The 17874-nt window shown below is 37.5% G+C and overlaps 1 protein-coding gene across 1 annotated transcript in view; it reads left to right on the top strand.

Moving 5' to 3' along the window:
- Positions 1-16334, top strand: part of KIF11 (kinesin family member 11) — a 58667-nt gene extending 42333 nt beyond the window's left edge. Inside the window, exons 17-22 of the mRNA XM_032245528.1 lie at positions 1771-1877; positions 6077-6356; positions 8883-9105; positions 10642-10793; positions 11642-11758; positions 14583-16334. Of these exons, the coding sequence (XP_032101419.1) occupies positions 1771-1877; positions 6077-6356; positions 8883-9105; positions 10642-10793; positions 11642-11758; positions 14583-14714 (1011 nt within the window). The 3' untranslated portion in view covers positions 14715-16334. The remainder of the gene's footprint in view (positions 1-1770; positions 1878-6076; positions 6357-8882; positions 9106-10641; positions 10794-11641; positions 11759-14582) is intronic.
- The last annotated feature ends 1540 nt before the right edge of the window (positions 16335-17874 follow it).

Raw genomic sequence — 17874 nt, 5'->3', positions numbered from 1 at the left:
TTTTTATTAGAGACAGGGTTTCACCATGTTGGCCAGGATGGTCTCGATCTCTTGACCCCATGATCCTCCCACCTCGGCCTCCCAAAGTGCTGGGATTACAGGTGTGAGCCACCGTGCCCAGCCCTTTTTAGGTGTATATTCTAAGGCTGATCCTTTTTTATAAATTTGCTGTTTTGAAATGCTTAAAATTGGTAGGCAGCTGTTTAAAAAAACAAAACAAAACCATTCTGATCTGAAAAGTATCTTAACATGGATAGTTTGGTTTCCCTGGCTTTAAGAAAGCAAGTTCACTATGTGAGTTATTTCTTAGGTTTTCCAGAACTTGAAATGAGCACCACTAAAATAAATAATTTGTAAAACTTTGAACACATTTACATGTAGATAAATCTGATAATAATACCTGCATTATCATTCAAATTATTAATCTGATAATACCTTTGAGACTAGTAAAAATACTGACAGACTTTATTCATAATCAGAATGTTAGATATGTATTGTCAGGTGATGTATTATTCAGAAATACTGGCCAACCAGCAGACTGAACAGTGAATAAGTATGTTAGATGCATTTTCAGCTCTTCCTTGGTCCTTGTGATGGCTTCTTCATTTTGCAATGTAGCATGTTAGATGCCTCTAAGAGCTTGTTTTCAAAGATGTAAAATATGATCAAAGATAAGACTATTTACATTTTGTTAATATGATCCAACTAAGTTCTGTAAAATTTTTTAGCTCCAGTAATTGATAATAATTTTGGATTACTTGACCTGTAAGTATATCATATTAATTTTTCCTTCTAGTAGTGTTATCAGTTAAAAAGCAACTATATATATATTTATCTGTCAAAGTTGGTCTTACACATAATATGATATATGGGGCTATTTGATTCGTTTTGAGGTACACTGAAAGTAATTTGTTACAGCTAAAATAGTGAAGTTTGCTATTTATTTACTTTTTTAAAAACCCTGGCTGGGTATGATAGCTGACATCTGTAATCCCAGCACTTTGAGAGGCTGAGGCAGGGTGATCACTTGAGGCTAGGAGTTCAAGACCAGCCTGGTCAACATAGCAAGACCACGTCTCTACAAAAAAAAAGTTGTTTAAATTGGCCAGGCTTGCCGGCTCATGCCTGTAGTCCCAGCTACTTGGAGGCTGAGGTAGGAGGATTCCTTGTGCCAGGAGATTGAAGCTGCAATGAGCCTTGATTATGCCAATGCACTACAGCTTGGGCAACAGAGTGAGACCCTGTCTTTTTTTTTTTTTTTTTTTTTGAGACAGAGTTTCGCTCTTGTTACCCAGGCTGGAGTGCAATGGCACGATCTCGGCTCACCGCAACCTCCACCTCCCGGGCTCAGGCAATTCTCCTGCCTCAGCCTCCTGAGTAGCTGGGATTACAGGCACGCGCCACCATGCCCAGCTAATTTTTTGTAGTTTTAGTAGAGACGGGGTTTCACCATGTTGACCAGGATGGTCTCGATCTCTTGACCTCGTGATCCACCCGCCTCGGCCTCCCACAGTGCTGGGATTACAGGCTTGAGCCACCGCACCCGGCCTGACCCTGTCTCTTAAAAAAAAAAAAAAAGAAAGAAAGAAAGAAAAAAATCTTACATTTTAATATCACTTCCACTGCTTTCCTCTGTGGAAGAGAGGTAGAGTTAAAGATTCAAGAATTTATATAATTCTCACCTATGGACAATACTTCACGTTATCAGTCATAAAAAATGTTCAGGTGTGATAATTTTAAGTCTTTTCACTTCCCATACCTTTCTTACAGGAACTTTGCCAGCTAATGAATCTTTGGACAGAGAGATTCTGTGCTTTGGAGGAAAAGTGTGAAAATATACAGAAACCACTTAGTAGTGTCCAGGAAAATATACAGCAGTAAGCTATTTTTAAATTCTCTTAAACATTTCTGTAAGTCTGAAATTATTTTCGAAGAAAAAGCTTTAAATAGTACAAATAATTCCTCTGTGTACTTTCAAATTTCTCATTTGTTAATATCTTATAATGTATGTTTATATATGTGTATATACATACATGCACATGTCTTTTCATTGGGTATTTGTGCTCTCTTTTAAGACAGTGAAATACCTGGCTCTTATCCAAAATGTATTTTCTAATTTCCTCAAACTTAGAAAACAAATTAAGTAATTTCACAATTTCTAACCTATATTACTGATGAAAAATATACTAACTAGAGTAGGGTTTGGCAAGCTATGGCTAGCAGACTGGATGCCTGTTACTATAAATAATTTCACTGGGCACTGTTATACCTATCTGTTTACATGTTGCCTTTGGTTATCTTTGGCTGCCTTTGCACTGAGATGGCAAAGTTGAGTCATTGTTTCCAAGTCATTGAACAATAGCCTAAAATATTTGCTATCTGGCTTTTCAAGAAAAAGTTTGCTGATTCCTGAATTAGGGTTTTGTTTTGTTTTTTGAGACAGAGTCTTGCTTTGTTGCCCAGGTTGGAGTGCAGTGGCATGAGTGCAGTGGTGTGATCTCGGCTCACTGCAACCTCCGCCTCCTGGGTTCAAGCGATTCTTCTGCCTCAGTCTCCTGAGTAGCTGGGAATACAGGCGCATACCACAATGCCTGGCTAATTTTTTGTATTTTTAGTAGAGACGGGGTTTTGCCATGTTGGCCAGGCTGGTCTCAAACTCCTGGCCTCAACTGATACACCTGCCTCAGCCTCCCAGAGTGTTGGTTTGCAGGTGTGAGCCACTGCACTGGCCTGTATTAGAGTTTAATGTTGCTTTGTAGTCTCATTGCTTGCCAGTTCCACACACTTATCATATACTACAGTCAGACCTATGTGTTCTTTTAGGAATTTTATAACTTTATGGTTTAACATTTAAATTCCTGATCCCTTTAAAAATTTTTATATAACAGGAGATTTGTCAAGGTTCAGTTTTTTGCCTATTGAGTATTCTCTACTCATGAGGGGAAAGATACTATATTTACCCTATTTTTGCCCACTTAATTCCTAAATTAAACTCCTAAAGCTTCAAACTTTCTTTGGTGTGAAGAACTTCTTGTAGTCTTTAAGGGTGGGTCTGCTGGCCACAAATTCTGTTTTGTTTTGTCTAAGAATGTCTTGATTTCCCCTTCATTCTTGAAAGATATTTTCACTGGCTATGGAATTCAGGGTTGACAATTATTTTTTTTTGCAGCATTTAAAATATGCTGTTCCATTTTCTTTTGGCCTCTATGAAATGAGAAATCCACTACCATTCAAGTAATTCTTCCCATATAGGCAATCTCTCTACAGCTGTTTTCAAATTTTTTGTCTTTAGAAACTTGATTATATTTCGTCTACTCTTGTATTTCTTTGAGTTTATTCTATTTGGGTTTTGTTTAGCTTCTTAAATCTGTAGGTTTATGCCTTTCACCAAAACTTGGGAAATTTTCATCTATTAATTCTTTGAATATTTTTCAGCCTCATACTCTTTTTCCTCTGCCCCTATGACTTTAATGACACAAATGTTAGATTTTTTATTATGGTCCCTCAGGAGATATGTATAATATATTTCTTACAGGTACATTTATTCTCTTCGTTGTTAATTGGGGAAATTCTATTGATCTGTCTTCATATTCACTGAGTCTCCTTCTGTCATCTCTAACCTATGGTTTTTTTGGGGGTTTTTTTTGAGATGGAGTTTCACTCTTGTTGCCCAGGCTGGAGTGCAATGGCACTATCTCAGCTTACCACAGTCTTCACCTCCTGGGCTCAAGCGATTCTCCTGCGTCAGCCTCCCAAGTAGCTGAAATTACAGGCATGTGCCACCACGCCCAGCGAATTTTGTATTTTTAGTAGAGACGGCGTTTCTCCATGTTGGTCAGGATGGTCTCGAACTCCCAACCTCAGGTGATCTGCCTGCCTTGGCCTCCCAAAGTGCTGGAATTATAGGCATGAGCTACTGTGCCCAGCCATAACCTACTGTTAAACCCTTTCAGTGAGGTATTTTATTTCAGTTATTGGTTTTTTTATTTTTAGTTTTGTAGTTTTGATTTGCTTTTTTTTTTTTTTTTTTTTTTTTTTAAACACCCTCTCAACCCAGCTTTTCCCGACCCTGGGAAGAGACCAGAAGAGAAGACCTGAGTTGCTTTTTTTACACCTTGTTTCTTTGCTAGGATTTTTTTTTCCAGGCGTATTAATTTCTTGTTGGAGCATTTTTATGATGGTTGCTTTAAAATCCTTGCCAGACAATTCTAACATCTTTGAGTTTTCTCATTGTTGGTATCCGTTGATTGTCTTTTCTCATTCAACTTGTGATTTTTGTGGTTCTTGATATATGAGAAGTGATATTCTATTGTATCTTGAACATTTTGGGTATTATGTTAGGAGATTCAGGTTCTTATTTAAGTATTTTTTAGCGGGGATTTACCCTGTTTAGGCTTAGCATACAGGTCCAGGCTCACTTTTGTGGGCTGTGGTTTGACTGACAGTTTAGTTTTTACAGCCCTTGCATTGTTACTCTGATATGCTTTGTTTGTGTGCTACCCACATGAGAAAATTTGTATGCTGCTTTTGTTGGATGAAGTGTTTTATATGTGTCAACCTGATCAAGCTGATCAATAGTGCTATTAAGGTCACCTATGGCTTTACTGAGTTTCTGTATAATTGTTCTATCAATGACTAAGACAGGAATATTGAAATCTCTAACTATAATTGTAGATTTATTTCTTTTATTAGTTCTGTCAGTTTTTGCCTCGTGTTTCTGAAACTTTGTTGTTGGGTGCATATACAATCAGGATTATCATATCTCCTTGGAGAATTGACCTCTTTATCATTATGTAACATCCACTTTTGTTTCTGATTATCTCTTTTGTTCTGAAGTCTTTTTTGTCTGAAATTAATACAGGTACTCCCGCTTTCCTTTCCTTTGATTGCCATTTGTATGATGTATCCTTCTCCATCTCTTTATTTTTGGCCTAAGTCTTTATATTTAAAGTGGATTTCTTATAGACAGCATATAGTTGGGTCTTGCTTTTTCATCAAATTTATAATCTATGAGGTTTAGTTTTATTTATTTATTTATTTGAGACAGCACCTTGCTTTGTGACCCAGGCTGGAGTACAGTGGCACAGTCTTGGCTCACTGCAACCTCTACCTCCTGGGTTCAAGCAATTCTCCTGCCTCAACCTCCTGAGTATCTGGGATTACAGGCACACACCACCACACTCAGCTCATTTTTATATTTTTACTAGAGGCAGGGTTTCACTGTGTTGGCAAGGCTGATTTTGAACTTCTGACCTCAAGTGATTTACCTGCCTTGGCCTCTCAGAGTGCTGGGATTATAGGTGTGAGCCACTGTGCCCAGCCCTTTTTTCAATTATTGTGACTTTCATTTGTAGGTTTGGTTTTCAACATCTTTGCTTACTCACTTGGTTTATCCACATGGTGTACCATCTAGTGGTATTAGAGAGTCACTTCATTACACAAGGTTTAAATCTTGTCCTATAAGATAATTTTGAATGCTATTATAGGGAAACTTGCAGAGAGGGAAATCAATGAATTTTAAATGTATATCTAACCAACATTAGCTTTATATCAAGTTTATGTTATATTGTTCTATATTTATAATTTGTCACACCCCAATATAATTTTCTTTTAATTATTAGAAAGCTTTATAGCTGATTTAAACATAACATTTGTAATGTTTGTGATTTATTTTATGTACTAGGCAAGTGAAACTGCTTAATAACAGAATAAATGACTGATTGTCTAATTTAGGGACTGTACGGGAGGCTGTAGTAGATGCCCTGAAATAACATTTCCTGGTAAGAGGGATAAAACAAGCAGACAAATTTTGAAAGCATCATAACTGGAGGAGGGCTGTGAAAGGTTTCATGAGAAAAGATGATCCTTTCAAACGTCATTTAATGGCAGTCTGCTGTGAAAAGACATTGGCCACGGCATCCATTCTCAACGTAGAAGATGTGTTAAGATCACGGGCCCTGGAGCCAGACTGCCCATGTTCAAATCTGCCAGTGAAGAGCTGAGTGATCTTGGGAAGTTATATATCCTTTGAGTCTTAATTCCCCCTTTCAACAGTGTCATACTCTTTTTCCTATAGGAAATCTGAGGATATAGTCAACAAAATGACTTTTCACAGTCAAAAATTTTGTGCTGATTCTGATGGCTTGTCACAGGAACTCAGAAATTTTAACCAAGAAAGTACAAAATTGGTTGAAGAGTCTGTGAAATACTCTGATAAACTCAAAGGCAACCTGGAAAAAATATCTCAGGAGACTGAACAGAGATGTGAGTCTCTGAACACAAGAACATTTTGTTTTTCTGAACAGTGGGTATCTTCCTTAAATGAAAGGGAACAGGAACTTCAGAACTTATTGGAGGTAATAACTTTGTAACTGGAACTTACTTTGGGGAGAATAATGATAATCAGAAAATTAAATATTCTTGGCTATATCAATTTCAGAACAAATGATATTTTAAGTTATAATGACTTAAACTTTTAAGTATAATACTTGGTATGCTTATACATGATCTCGTTTTGTGCTTTGGTATATGCCTTCTAGATCTTGGAATTAATTTAACATTTGTCCAGTTTCTTTTCCTGAATTTATCCTTAGTAGACTCTTCAAAGAAGGGCACCCTGTCTTTTGATATATAATACCTTCCACTTATAAAATGCTCTTTACTTTTCTCCAAGTACATTCAAACCTATTATTGTTTTAAGTATTTAGGTTATTGCTCTGGTAGCCAAAAGATATTTGATAGGTTTATGGATATGCTTGAACTTAACACTTGCATGAGCCCTTTATGACTTGGTTTTTTCTTTCTTTGCAATAGAAGGATTTTACTAACATTCTCAGGAAGTAGGTACAAAGAATTTACATTTTTAATTTATATAATCTATTTTCACTAAAAGGAACTAGAGTTTGTATACAAATAGCTAATTTCACATTTGAGGTGGGAAATGTACAATATATGAGCCTAGAGATCTTGGTCATACCTGAAAATAAGGAAGCTGTTAAAGATTTCTGTGGTTGTCAAAAGGACTTTGTAGCCAACTTCCCCATGTTCAAAGGTGGTATAATTTGAGCATCGAAAAGAATAATGGCCATAATGGATTAAAACACATCAAATATATTAAAACTTATGAACTCATAAAAATTTCATAGGTCTCCTTTGGATCATGTTAGGGAAGCAACACATTGTCCTGAAAATGGGTAAATAAGAAGAAACAATATAGCATCCATCTGTCTTTCCTAAAAGAAACCATATCTTGGTTTAGCAATGTAATGAAAAAATGTGTTTCATTAGACTCTCAGCTAATAAAATGGAGAAGAAATGATAAAATTAATATATCACCAGTATGCAACTCTTAATAAAATAACCTCTGTGGATGTTAATGACGGCTTAAACCATTTGATCAAAAGCTGAGGCTAACCATACCTAAACCCACAGATAAATCTTAACATGAGAGACATAGCAAAACATTTTGTGTTTGCAGTACCACCTATGAAATATTCTTGCTAAAAAATTGAACCTGAATTAGGTCTAACCAGTTTGTAGAAAATAAAACATAGAAATGCAATTGACCAAATCCACAATTTGAGATGTTCAGTAGAGCAAAGACCTCATTTCTTTGGCAACACTTTTTCAGGGGAAAAAATATGAGAAAAGATAACCTGTAGATCAAAAGAGACTAGAGGTCCTTAAATCTTAGTTTGCCTGATGCACTCCTTGTTGACATTGTTATGTTGGAATGATTATTAACAATGGGCCCTTTCACACTAAAAGGTGTCCCAATTCGGATGATAAATTATATAGTCACCAACTTAAGACCTATAAACCAAATCTAGTGGTGAATTTTGGTTCAAACCAAAGCAATTGTGACACACTTTGGAGACAACTGGTGAAGTCTGAACATGGACTAGACATTTGATAAGAAGGAATCAGTGTTAACCTCTTTAGGTGTGATAGTGGTCTTAAAGTGCTCTTACCTGTTAGAGATACATGCTGAAGTAAATGGATAAAATGATACAGGATTTGTTTCAAAATAATCCTGGATTTGTGGAGGAGTTAAGTGGCCAGTCTTGTTGGTAAATATTTGTACTCCACTTTTTGGTAAATGTTGTAGCTGGGTAATGAATGCAAGGGAGTTAATTATACTGTTCTCTCTACTTTTATATGTGTTTTTAAATCTTTTATTACTGGCGGCCAGGTGTGGTGGCTCACGCCTGTAATTTTTTTTTTTTTTTTTTTTTTTTTGAGACTGAGTCTTACTCTGTTGCCCAGGCTGGAGTGCAGTGGCACAATTTTGGCTCACTGCAATCTCCGCCTCCGAGGTTCAAGTGATTCTCCTGCCTTAGCCTCCTGAGTAGCTGGGATTACAGGCACGCCACCACGCCCAGCTAATTTTTTTGTATTTGTAGTAGAGACCGGGTTTCATCATGTTGGTCAGGCTGGTCTCGAACTCCTGACCTTGTGATCTGCCCGCCTCGGCCTCCCAAAGTTCTGGGATTACAGGCGTGAGCCACCTCGCCCGGCCTCATGCCTGTAATCTTTGAAGGCCGAGATGGGCAGATTGCTTGAGTCCAGGAATTTGAGACCAGCTTGGGCAACATGAAACCCCATCTCTTCAAAAAATATGAAAATTAGCCAGGCATGGTGGTGCATGCCTGTAATCCCAGCTACATGGGAAGCTGAGGTGGGAGGATGGCTTAAGCCTGGGAAATCAAGGCTATAATGAGTCCTAGTCATGCCAATGCACTCTAGCCTGGGCAAAAGAGTGAGACTTGTCTCAAAAAAAAAAATTATTATGGAAAATTTCAAGGTAAGGGAAAATATGATATTGAGTAAAACAGTGGCAACTTTAATTTTAGTAATAAAAAATGTATTTGCATCATTTACAGGTTGTAAACCAGTGTTGTGAGGCTTCAAGTTCAAATATCACTGAGAAATCACATGGACATAAGGCAGCTAATGAGAAACAGCACAATATTTTTCTTGATCAGATGACTATTGATGAAGAAAAATTGATAGCACAAAATCTAGAACTTAATGAAACCATAAAAATTGGTTTGACTAAGCTTAATTGCTTTCTGCAACAGGATCTGAAACTGGATATCCCAACAGGTACTTTAAAAGAGAAATAGAATTGTTAAATTTTTTGAAGTTGAATTCAACTCTCAGTAGTGTCAGATATTCAGAAAAATTAGTCCTGCCATTGCCTAACAGGAATTTACCATCTCACTGTAATCAACTGAAAATGGGAAAACTGGAAAGTTAAAATAGTTTTAATCAAGCGTCATGATATAGGTGATATAAACTCCTAGAAATGTGGTATCATAATTCAGTAAAATTTCACAAACATTCAGGGAATTTACTTTGTTAATAGGGGATATTTTTAAAACAAATAAATAAAAACCTAGCACTGTTTGTAAAAGGATATTTTAATACCACAAATATTGGAGAGATGTAACCAACTAAATCTAGTTTAATGCAAAGTTTGCTACATTGTGCGTTTTGTTCTACGTCCCTCTCATTTTGTCACAGACCGTTGCCATTTAGGAATCCCTGTTTTAAGAGATCGGGGGTCACCATGGACTGTTAGCATTTAGGAATCAACATTTTTAGAGATCAGATACGGCAAACATCATTGTAGGCTATAATGATTCAGGGAAGTCTTCATGGAAGAGATGAATAATTGGGTTCTTCATTGGATTGTAATGGTTGTATACCCTGTAAACTCACTAAAAATCACTGAATTGTACACATAAAATGAGTGTTTTATGGTATGTAAATTATATCACAAAACTGTTTTTGTTTTTTTAATTTAAAAACCAAGTGTAAAAGGGGATGGTGCAACATAGAATGTTGGTTTATTTTTTCCCCAAGAGACCTGTAAGATTTACTGTCTACTTTTCAGTGAAATTAGGAATGTAAATGTTGAGTGAAAAGGCAGGTGCTTTTGTAAATTATGAGAGCATGAGCTAATTACAGAGAAATATAACTGGGAGCCAGAGGTGGTGGCTCATGCCTATAATTCCAGCTCTTTGGGAGGCCAAGGCAGGAGGATCGTTTGAGCCCAAGAGTTTAAGACCAGCCTGGGCAACATAGTATATATATAACTGGTTAATATTTAACCACCACACCACATTTATAGTGAAATAGTTATTCCTATCAAAGTAATCATGTTGGGATAACTGTACTCTTATTCTAATAAGGCATCATGATACAGGTGATATAAACTCCTAGAAATGTGGTATCATAATTCAGTAAAATTTCACAAACATTCAGGGAATTTACTTTGTTATTTACTTTGCTAATTTTTTCAGAACACTCTATAACTTCTTTTAGAGCCTATAATACACCTTTTATATATCCTCAGAGATGGTAAACTTCATGTTTTAGAGAGTAGGATGAATCTTGAAAATAGTAATTGTTGTCAAATAGTAATTGTTGTCAAAATAGTAATTGTTGTCAAATTAGAAAATATTGTTAGTTGCAAACAATTACTGACAGGTAGCAAGACTGATCCTCATATATGGCAATTATATATTTATATTTTATATTTTTAGAAGACAAGATTCATTTGGAAGCTTTAGTATTTTTAAAAAATATTTACATCTCATACTTTAATTTTTACCTCTTATCTAATGTCCATTAAAGGCACTACACCACAGAGGAAAAATTATTTATACCCATCAATACTGGTGAGAACTGAACCACGTGAACATCTCCTTGATCAGTTGAAAAGGAAACAGCCTGATCTGTTAATGATGCTAAACTGTTCAGAAAACAACAAAGAAGAAAAAAATCAGGTAAATTTAAAGGATCATTGTATAATAGAACTGTCTTATGAACTCTTGATGTGGCTGACTTCAAGTGAAGAATTTTAGCATTCACCCTTCAGTCTTACCCTGCCTCTCATTAATGATACAGCTAGTGCTCGACTTACGACCACGGTCGGGACCGTGGACCGGTCATAACATGATTTGGTCGTAAGTTGAGTAGGCTATATGTACAGTTGAAATGGTGCACGCGGAGATGGTAGTGCTGCCGGAAGCTGGTCCGCACTGTCGTACGCCCAGCTGGGCAACGTTTGCGCTGCCAGACGCGGAGTAGTTGTGGCTAGCGATTGTGGTCGTAAAGTTGAATGGTTATAAGTTGCATAGGTGGTAAGTCGATCAATACCTGTAGTTGCCTAGCTCTTAGCCTTATTTTTTTAATCATACCAGTTTTTAAATTATGCTAGTAGATAATAATAGCCAATATTTAATATTGTGTTTAGTAACATTTTTATATAGGAACCTGTACTCTCTATAAAAATATATTCGGAATTATATTCATTATTTGTAGACTTTGTTTACTTTATATATATATATATACACACACACACACACACACACACACACATATACTATATATACATATATATACACACATACATACATATATATATATACATACATACATACATACATACATACATATTCTGCTTATGTAGATTTGTAGACTTTCGATTTGTAGACTTTCTACTAATTTTGTTGAGGTTTAACTTTAATATTATACCATGGGCATATATTGTATTCAAAGAAGAAAACTGCCCTTCCTTTGTGATGACTTTGAGGCTCTTGGACTTAGTCACTCATCCAGCTTCTTCTTCTAGGATGTGGATATAGAAAAGGCAGCTCTGGGGCAGTATACTGAAGAACCTCTAAGTCAGGAGCCATCTGTAGATGCTGGTGTGGATTGTTCATCAATCGGCGGGGTTCCATTTTTCCAGGTACTGATAATATCATATCAGATAACCCTTCCACGGATCTGATGTAAGTCATTCATTTACTATTCAATATAAAAGCATTATTCTTGGTGAGTAGAACCACAGAAACCTTTCAGTTATTTCTTAGGATGGCTTAACTCTTATGATTTGAATTATTTTTAAAAATCTCATACTGTTAAGAGGTTTTCTGTAGAATATATGAAGGCAAAATTTGACTTAATATACATCCTTAGGTGATAATCTTTAGCTAGTGCTTCTATTCCTTTTCCGCTTCCTATATACTCAGAATGGACACTGAGAACAGTCATTCCTCTCTTTCTTCTACCTTTGACATGGAAGTCTTGGAACCTATCTCTGCCCATAATCAGTATCTCTGCCCATAATCAGACTTTGAAGGCAAAAGGCTTGAAAAGATTGAGAGACTGGAGGCCTCTTAGGTTACATTAGTGATTTCTCCTGCCTGAGGCTCTTCTCTTGTGAACTGTTGCCCCATGTTTCCTGAGCTCCTTGCCTGCTCTGATCCTATGTCATTAAATCCTGTGACCTCTCCTATACACTTTTTTTTGAGATGGAGTCTGGTTCTGTTACCCAGGCTGAAGTGCAGTGGCACAATCTCGGCTCACTGCAACTTCTGCCTCCCGGGTTCAAGTGATTCTCCTACCTCAGCCTCCTAAGTAACTAGGATCACAGGCGTGCGTCACCACACCCAGCTAATTATTTTGTATTTTTAGTAGAGACGGGGTTTTACTATATTGTCCAGGCTGGTCTCAAACTCCTGACCTCAAGTGATCCACCCTCCTCAGCCTCCCAAAGTGCTGGGATTACAGGTGTAAGCCACTGTGCTCAGCCTCCAACCCACTTTTTAACACTGTTGAGAACACAGTTGGTTTATGATTTGTTTCAGCATTGATGACTGAATACACAATAAATGTCACCAGTCCCTTAATGTTCTCTATGGGTAAGTGGAGGATTCCAGTGAAATACCACTTCCAAATGAGGCTCTATAAAATGCTAGTATCTTTTCCTTTAGTTTGAAGATACAAGCCTAGACAAAGTGTGTGAAGGAAAAATTTCCTTACATAGGACATTGGTATCTATCTACATTTACAGTTGAAGTACTGCTTCTGAGATGCATCTGCTTGTACCATTTAAAAAAAATTTTTTTAATATATAGAGAGACAGGATCTTGCTACTTGAATTCCTTGCCTCAAGCAATTCTCCCACCTCAGTCTCCCAAAATGCTAGGATTACAGGTGTGAAGCCCTGTGCCTGGTCGCTTGTATCTGTTTTTAATAGATCTATAGGTCTTTCCTTTAAGGTCTAAAAATTCTCCATCTCTGCTTTCAGCTGTTAAAAAAGTTCTAACTCAGGTTCTCATCAATTCCTCCCTGTCTCTGGGCAGTTTTATACCAAAATTCTTGCTACCTTTTTTAAAAAAAAATGTTCTACTATGAGAGAACTATAAATATGTTTCTTTCAGTTTTCATCCTTTCTTCTAGCTTATAAAGTTAGGAAAAGGGGAAGGATAAGAGAACCTTGGTGACTACTTAATCCCTGGTCAGAAATTCTTTTATTATTATTATTTGTGGCATTTTGAACTAGGCTTAGTGATTCAGCTATGGCAAGGAAGTCCTCAAAGTACCAGAAAGGGTTTGGGATGGGATTTTAGACCTTTAGCTGAAGCCCATAAATGATCTTTTCTCTGGTAACAGTGTGATGTGGGGATTTTCTCTGGATTTAAAACTTTATTATTATTTTTTTGTTTTTTATTTTTTGAGATGGAGTCTTGCTCGGTCACCAGGCTGGAGTGCAGTGGCGCAATCTCGACTCACTGCAACCTCCGCCTCCTGGGTTCAAGTGATTCTTCCACCTCAGCCTCCTGAGTAGCTGGGACCACAGGCACATGCCACCACACCCAGCTAATTTTTGTATTTTGAGTAGAGACGGGGTTTCACCATGTTGGCCAGGATGGTCTCGATCTCTTGACCCTGTGATCCTCCCGCCTCAGCCTCCCAAAGTGCTGGGATTAAAGGTGTGAGCCACCGCGCCCGGCGGGTTTAAAACTTTAAAAGTTGGTTTATGATTTGTCTCAACATTGATGACTGAGTGTACAATGAATGTCCCTAGTCCCCTTAATGTTCTCTATGGGTAAGTAGGATTCCAATGAAATAGAACTTCCAAATGAGGAATATGAAATAGGTTTTACAAATAAGATAAAATCCAATTTTTATAAACTAAGCAAAAGCGTTTTTAAGGTGGCCCATATACCAGTTTCTTTGCTTAAAACAGAATGGCTTTTCTGCATGACAGGAAATCTTTGTTTCCTTAGAGCAGGGTTTCTTGACAGCAGTGCTACTGGCATTTTAAACTGGATAATTCTTTGTTGTGGGGGGCTTTCCTGTGGACTGTACCATGTCAGTACACAAGAATGACAGTGTACTATTTGAATACTCACTCAAAGCCAGTAGCACTCCCTGGTTGTAACAACCAAAAAAGTCTCCAAACATTGCCAAACATCCCCTCTGGGAGCACAATCACTCCCTAGTGAGAACCACTACCCTGGAGTAAAATATTTATGTCTTAGAAAATAACACAGAAAATTAATATTTCTTTCACTATACTCCTTCCATTAGTGATAAAATAAAGAAGGCACTTGGCACTACTTGCCAAACAAATTTTTGGCTCAAACTTGTGCTGAACCTTTTCTGAAGTTTTCTTCACTTAAATGTTCTTGCCTATAACCCAGAGAACTTTGAAAATAGAGTATAGTTAATGTGTATCAAATGTTACTTTATATTGACTTGATTTTCTCCCCTTAAATCCACAGCATAAAAAATCACATGGAAAAGACAAAGAAAACAGAGGCATTAACACACTGGAGAGGTCTAAAGTGGAAGAAACTACAGAGCACGTGGTTACAAAGAGCAGATTACCTCTGCGAGCCCAGATCAACCTTTAATTCACTTGGGGGCTGGCAATTTTATTTTTAAAGAAAACTTAAAAATAAAGCCTGAAACCCTAGAACTTGAGCCTTGTGTGTAGATGTTAAAAGAATATATATATATATATATCAGCTGGGCGCGGTGGCTCACGCCTGTAATCCCAGTACTTTGGGAGGCTGAGGTGGGTGGATTGCTTGAGCCTAGGAGTTTGAGACTGGCCTGGCCAACATGGCAAAACCTCGTCTCTACTAAAATACAAAAATTGGCCGGGCGTGGTGGCGCACTTCTGTAATCCCAGCTGCGGGGGAGGCTGAGGCACAAGAATCACTTGAACCCAGGAAGCAGAAGTTGCAGTGGGACAAGATCGCACCACTGCACTCCAGCCTGGGCAACAGAGCAAGACTTTGTCTCAAAAACAAAATTTAAAAAAGATATAAGGCAGAACTGTAAATTTAGCTGAATTTTGATATCTACCCATTTTCTGTCATCCCTATAGTTCACTTTGTATTAAGTTGGGTTTCATTTGGGATTTGCAATGTAAATATATATTTCTAGCTTTTCATATAAAGTTCTTTCATAACAAATGAAAAGTATTTTTCTTGTATATTATTAAGTAGTGAATATATAAGAACTGTACTGTTCTTCTAGGCTTGAGTTTACATAGGTGAATATCACCAACACCTGGCCTTAGAGAAGGACCACATCATTTTTTTTTTTTTTTTTGCTATGACTTATGTATTTTCTTGCCTCCTTCCTAGACGTTCCTATTTCGCTTTCTTGTTGGCTCACTTTTTCCCTTTTTATTTTTCACCAAACCATTTGTAGAGCTACAGAAGGTATCCTTTCTTATTTTTGGTAGCCAGAATTTTACCTAGGAATCTTTTAACAGTTTTTTAGTGGTTATTTTTTAAATCACTGTCAACAATAAATCTAACCCTAGAAGTACCCCTTCTTTCAGTACTTTTTATTTGTCTCCCTGAGATGTGAAAGGGTTTCATTCCTTTAAGAGGCCTAACAGATTTGCCCTGACAGAGTTCACAAAACCCACTTCTCTAGAATGTAAATTGCTATTATGGGAGACTACCCAGAGATCCGACTAATGGCCCTGTGCCCACACTCTAAGACGTGTCTTTTGGAGAAGATCACAATGATTTAAGGACTTTTTGAAACTTCCAATTATGTCTAAAAATTATATTCTTTTGTTTACATGATGAAACTTTTTGTCATTCCTTGCTTGTATATAATAAAATATGTATGTGTATCTTTTTCTCAATTTAAATCTTAACCCTTAGAAGGGCCCTACTATTTCTGATCTGGCAGTCATATTTCTGGAAGTTGAGATTGTTTCAGCTTGAAGAACCAGAGCACTTGGAATATGTACAAAGAATAAATTTTGTGCCCACAAAGTGTTTAGTATGTAAATTTTAGAGACATTTGACTTTGATAGCTAAATTAAACCAAACTCTATTGAAGAATTAGAAAATATGCTACAAGGAATTAAATTGACCTTGTAGAATTAATTATCTTAATAAAAATAATGGCTATAATTTCTCTGCAAAATCAGATGTCAGCATAAGCTATAGTTAATAAATTGCCCTCAGTAAATCCATGGTTAATAAATGTGGTTTCTGCATTAACCTGCTTGCTGCATAATTTCTTATCTGGCAACAGGTATGTTTAGAGAGTTAGGCAAGCTGCATTCACATTCCCAAAATAAACTACGCAGGTACCATCAAAGAAGAAGGACCCTAGTAAACATATAGGCTTTTAGTTGCACTCCAAGGGGCTATCCTAGGTGCAAGGTTAGTGAGAAACAGGCCCTCACGCAGCCTGAAGTCCAGCTTTAAGTCATCTCATTCCATGACTGCTTAAAAGTTATCTGAGAATGCTGATGCAACTAATTTCACTGCCTCACAGAAGCAAAAATAAATCTCCAGAGAAATTTAACATCCAGAACCATAAATTAGCTCTACCAATTTTCATACACAACTTCAGACCCTCAGAATGTAACCAAGAGTAGCATCAGCAAAAATGGCAAAGTAGGTAGCTTCAAGGACCTGTTCCTCCACAGAAACACTGAAAAGTCAAGCAAAAACATTCAGAAACAACTGTCAGAACTCAGGAAAATAGTTTACAGCCACCAAGCATTTGCTAAATCAAGAAAAAGGCAACCTATAAGGAGAAGGAAAGCTTGGCAGTGGTTTACTTGCCCTTCTCCATTCTCAGCTCTGTAACAATCTTAGACACAGATCATATTCTCAGTGTGGGGTCTGGGTCCTGGGTTTCTAGGGCGAAGAGAGATCTTTGTTGTTGTTATTGTTCTGGGAGACAGAATCTCACTCTGTCACCCAGGCTGTCGTGTAGTGGCACAATCTCAGTTCACTGCAGCCTCCCTGGTTCAAGCAATTCGTGCCTCAGCCTCCCTAGTAGCCGGGACCACAGGCACTTGCCACAACACCTGGCTAATTTTTTTGTATTTTTAGTAGAGATGAGGTTTCACCATGTTGGCCAGGCTGGTCTCAAACTCCTGACCTCAGGTGATCCACCCTCTTTGGCCTCCCAAAGTGTTGGGATTACAGGCGTGAGCCACTGCACCTGGCTGAGCTTTGTGATGTTTTAACTTGCCCTATTCTCAACACTCTCCCCAACTCCTCATTAGTCTTTAAAACCAACAGTTCTATAATCATAGTGAAGACCAGTAGCCTAGCAGCCCCTTGCTAGGACAGAATGGGTTTGAAGTCTCCCAAAACAGCATTATTTGAGCACTGTCATTATTTGGCCTGACAATTCCCTGGAAACCCTCATTCACAAGACTTGCCTTGGCCAGCCATGGTGGCTTATGCCTGAAATCCCATTACTTTGGGAGCCTGAGGCAGAAGAATTGTGTGAGGCTAGGAATTCAAGACCAGCCTGGGCAACATAGTGAGACACTTTCCCTACAACAAATTTAAAAAAAATTAGGCATGGTGGAACACACCTATAGTCTCAGCTACTCAGGAGGCTGAGGCAGGAGAACTGCCTGGGCCCAGGAATTTGAGGGTTCAGTGAGCTATAGTCACATCACTGCACTCCAACCTGGGTGACAGAGCAAGACCCTGTCTCTAAATAAAATAAAAGTAAAAAAAACAAATACTTGCCTTTATTTGACTCAACTCAGACCATGCTCAGTGAGAATAA

This window comes from Sapajus apella, unplaced genomic scaffold, assembly GCF_009761245.1.
Source record: "Sapajus apella isolate SASKATOON/1434 unplaced genomic scaffold, GSC_monkey_1.0 scaffold58, whole genome shotgun sequence".
NCBI classification, from domain to species: Eukaryota; Metazoa; Chordata; class Mammalia; order Primates; family Cebidae; genus Sapajus; species Sapajus apella.
The sequence above is the reverse complement of the archived record's forward strand: the minus strand, read 5'-3'. Positions and strand labels throughout refer to the sequence as shown.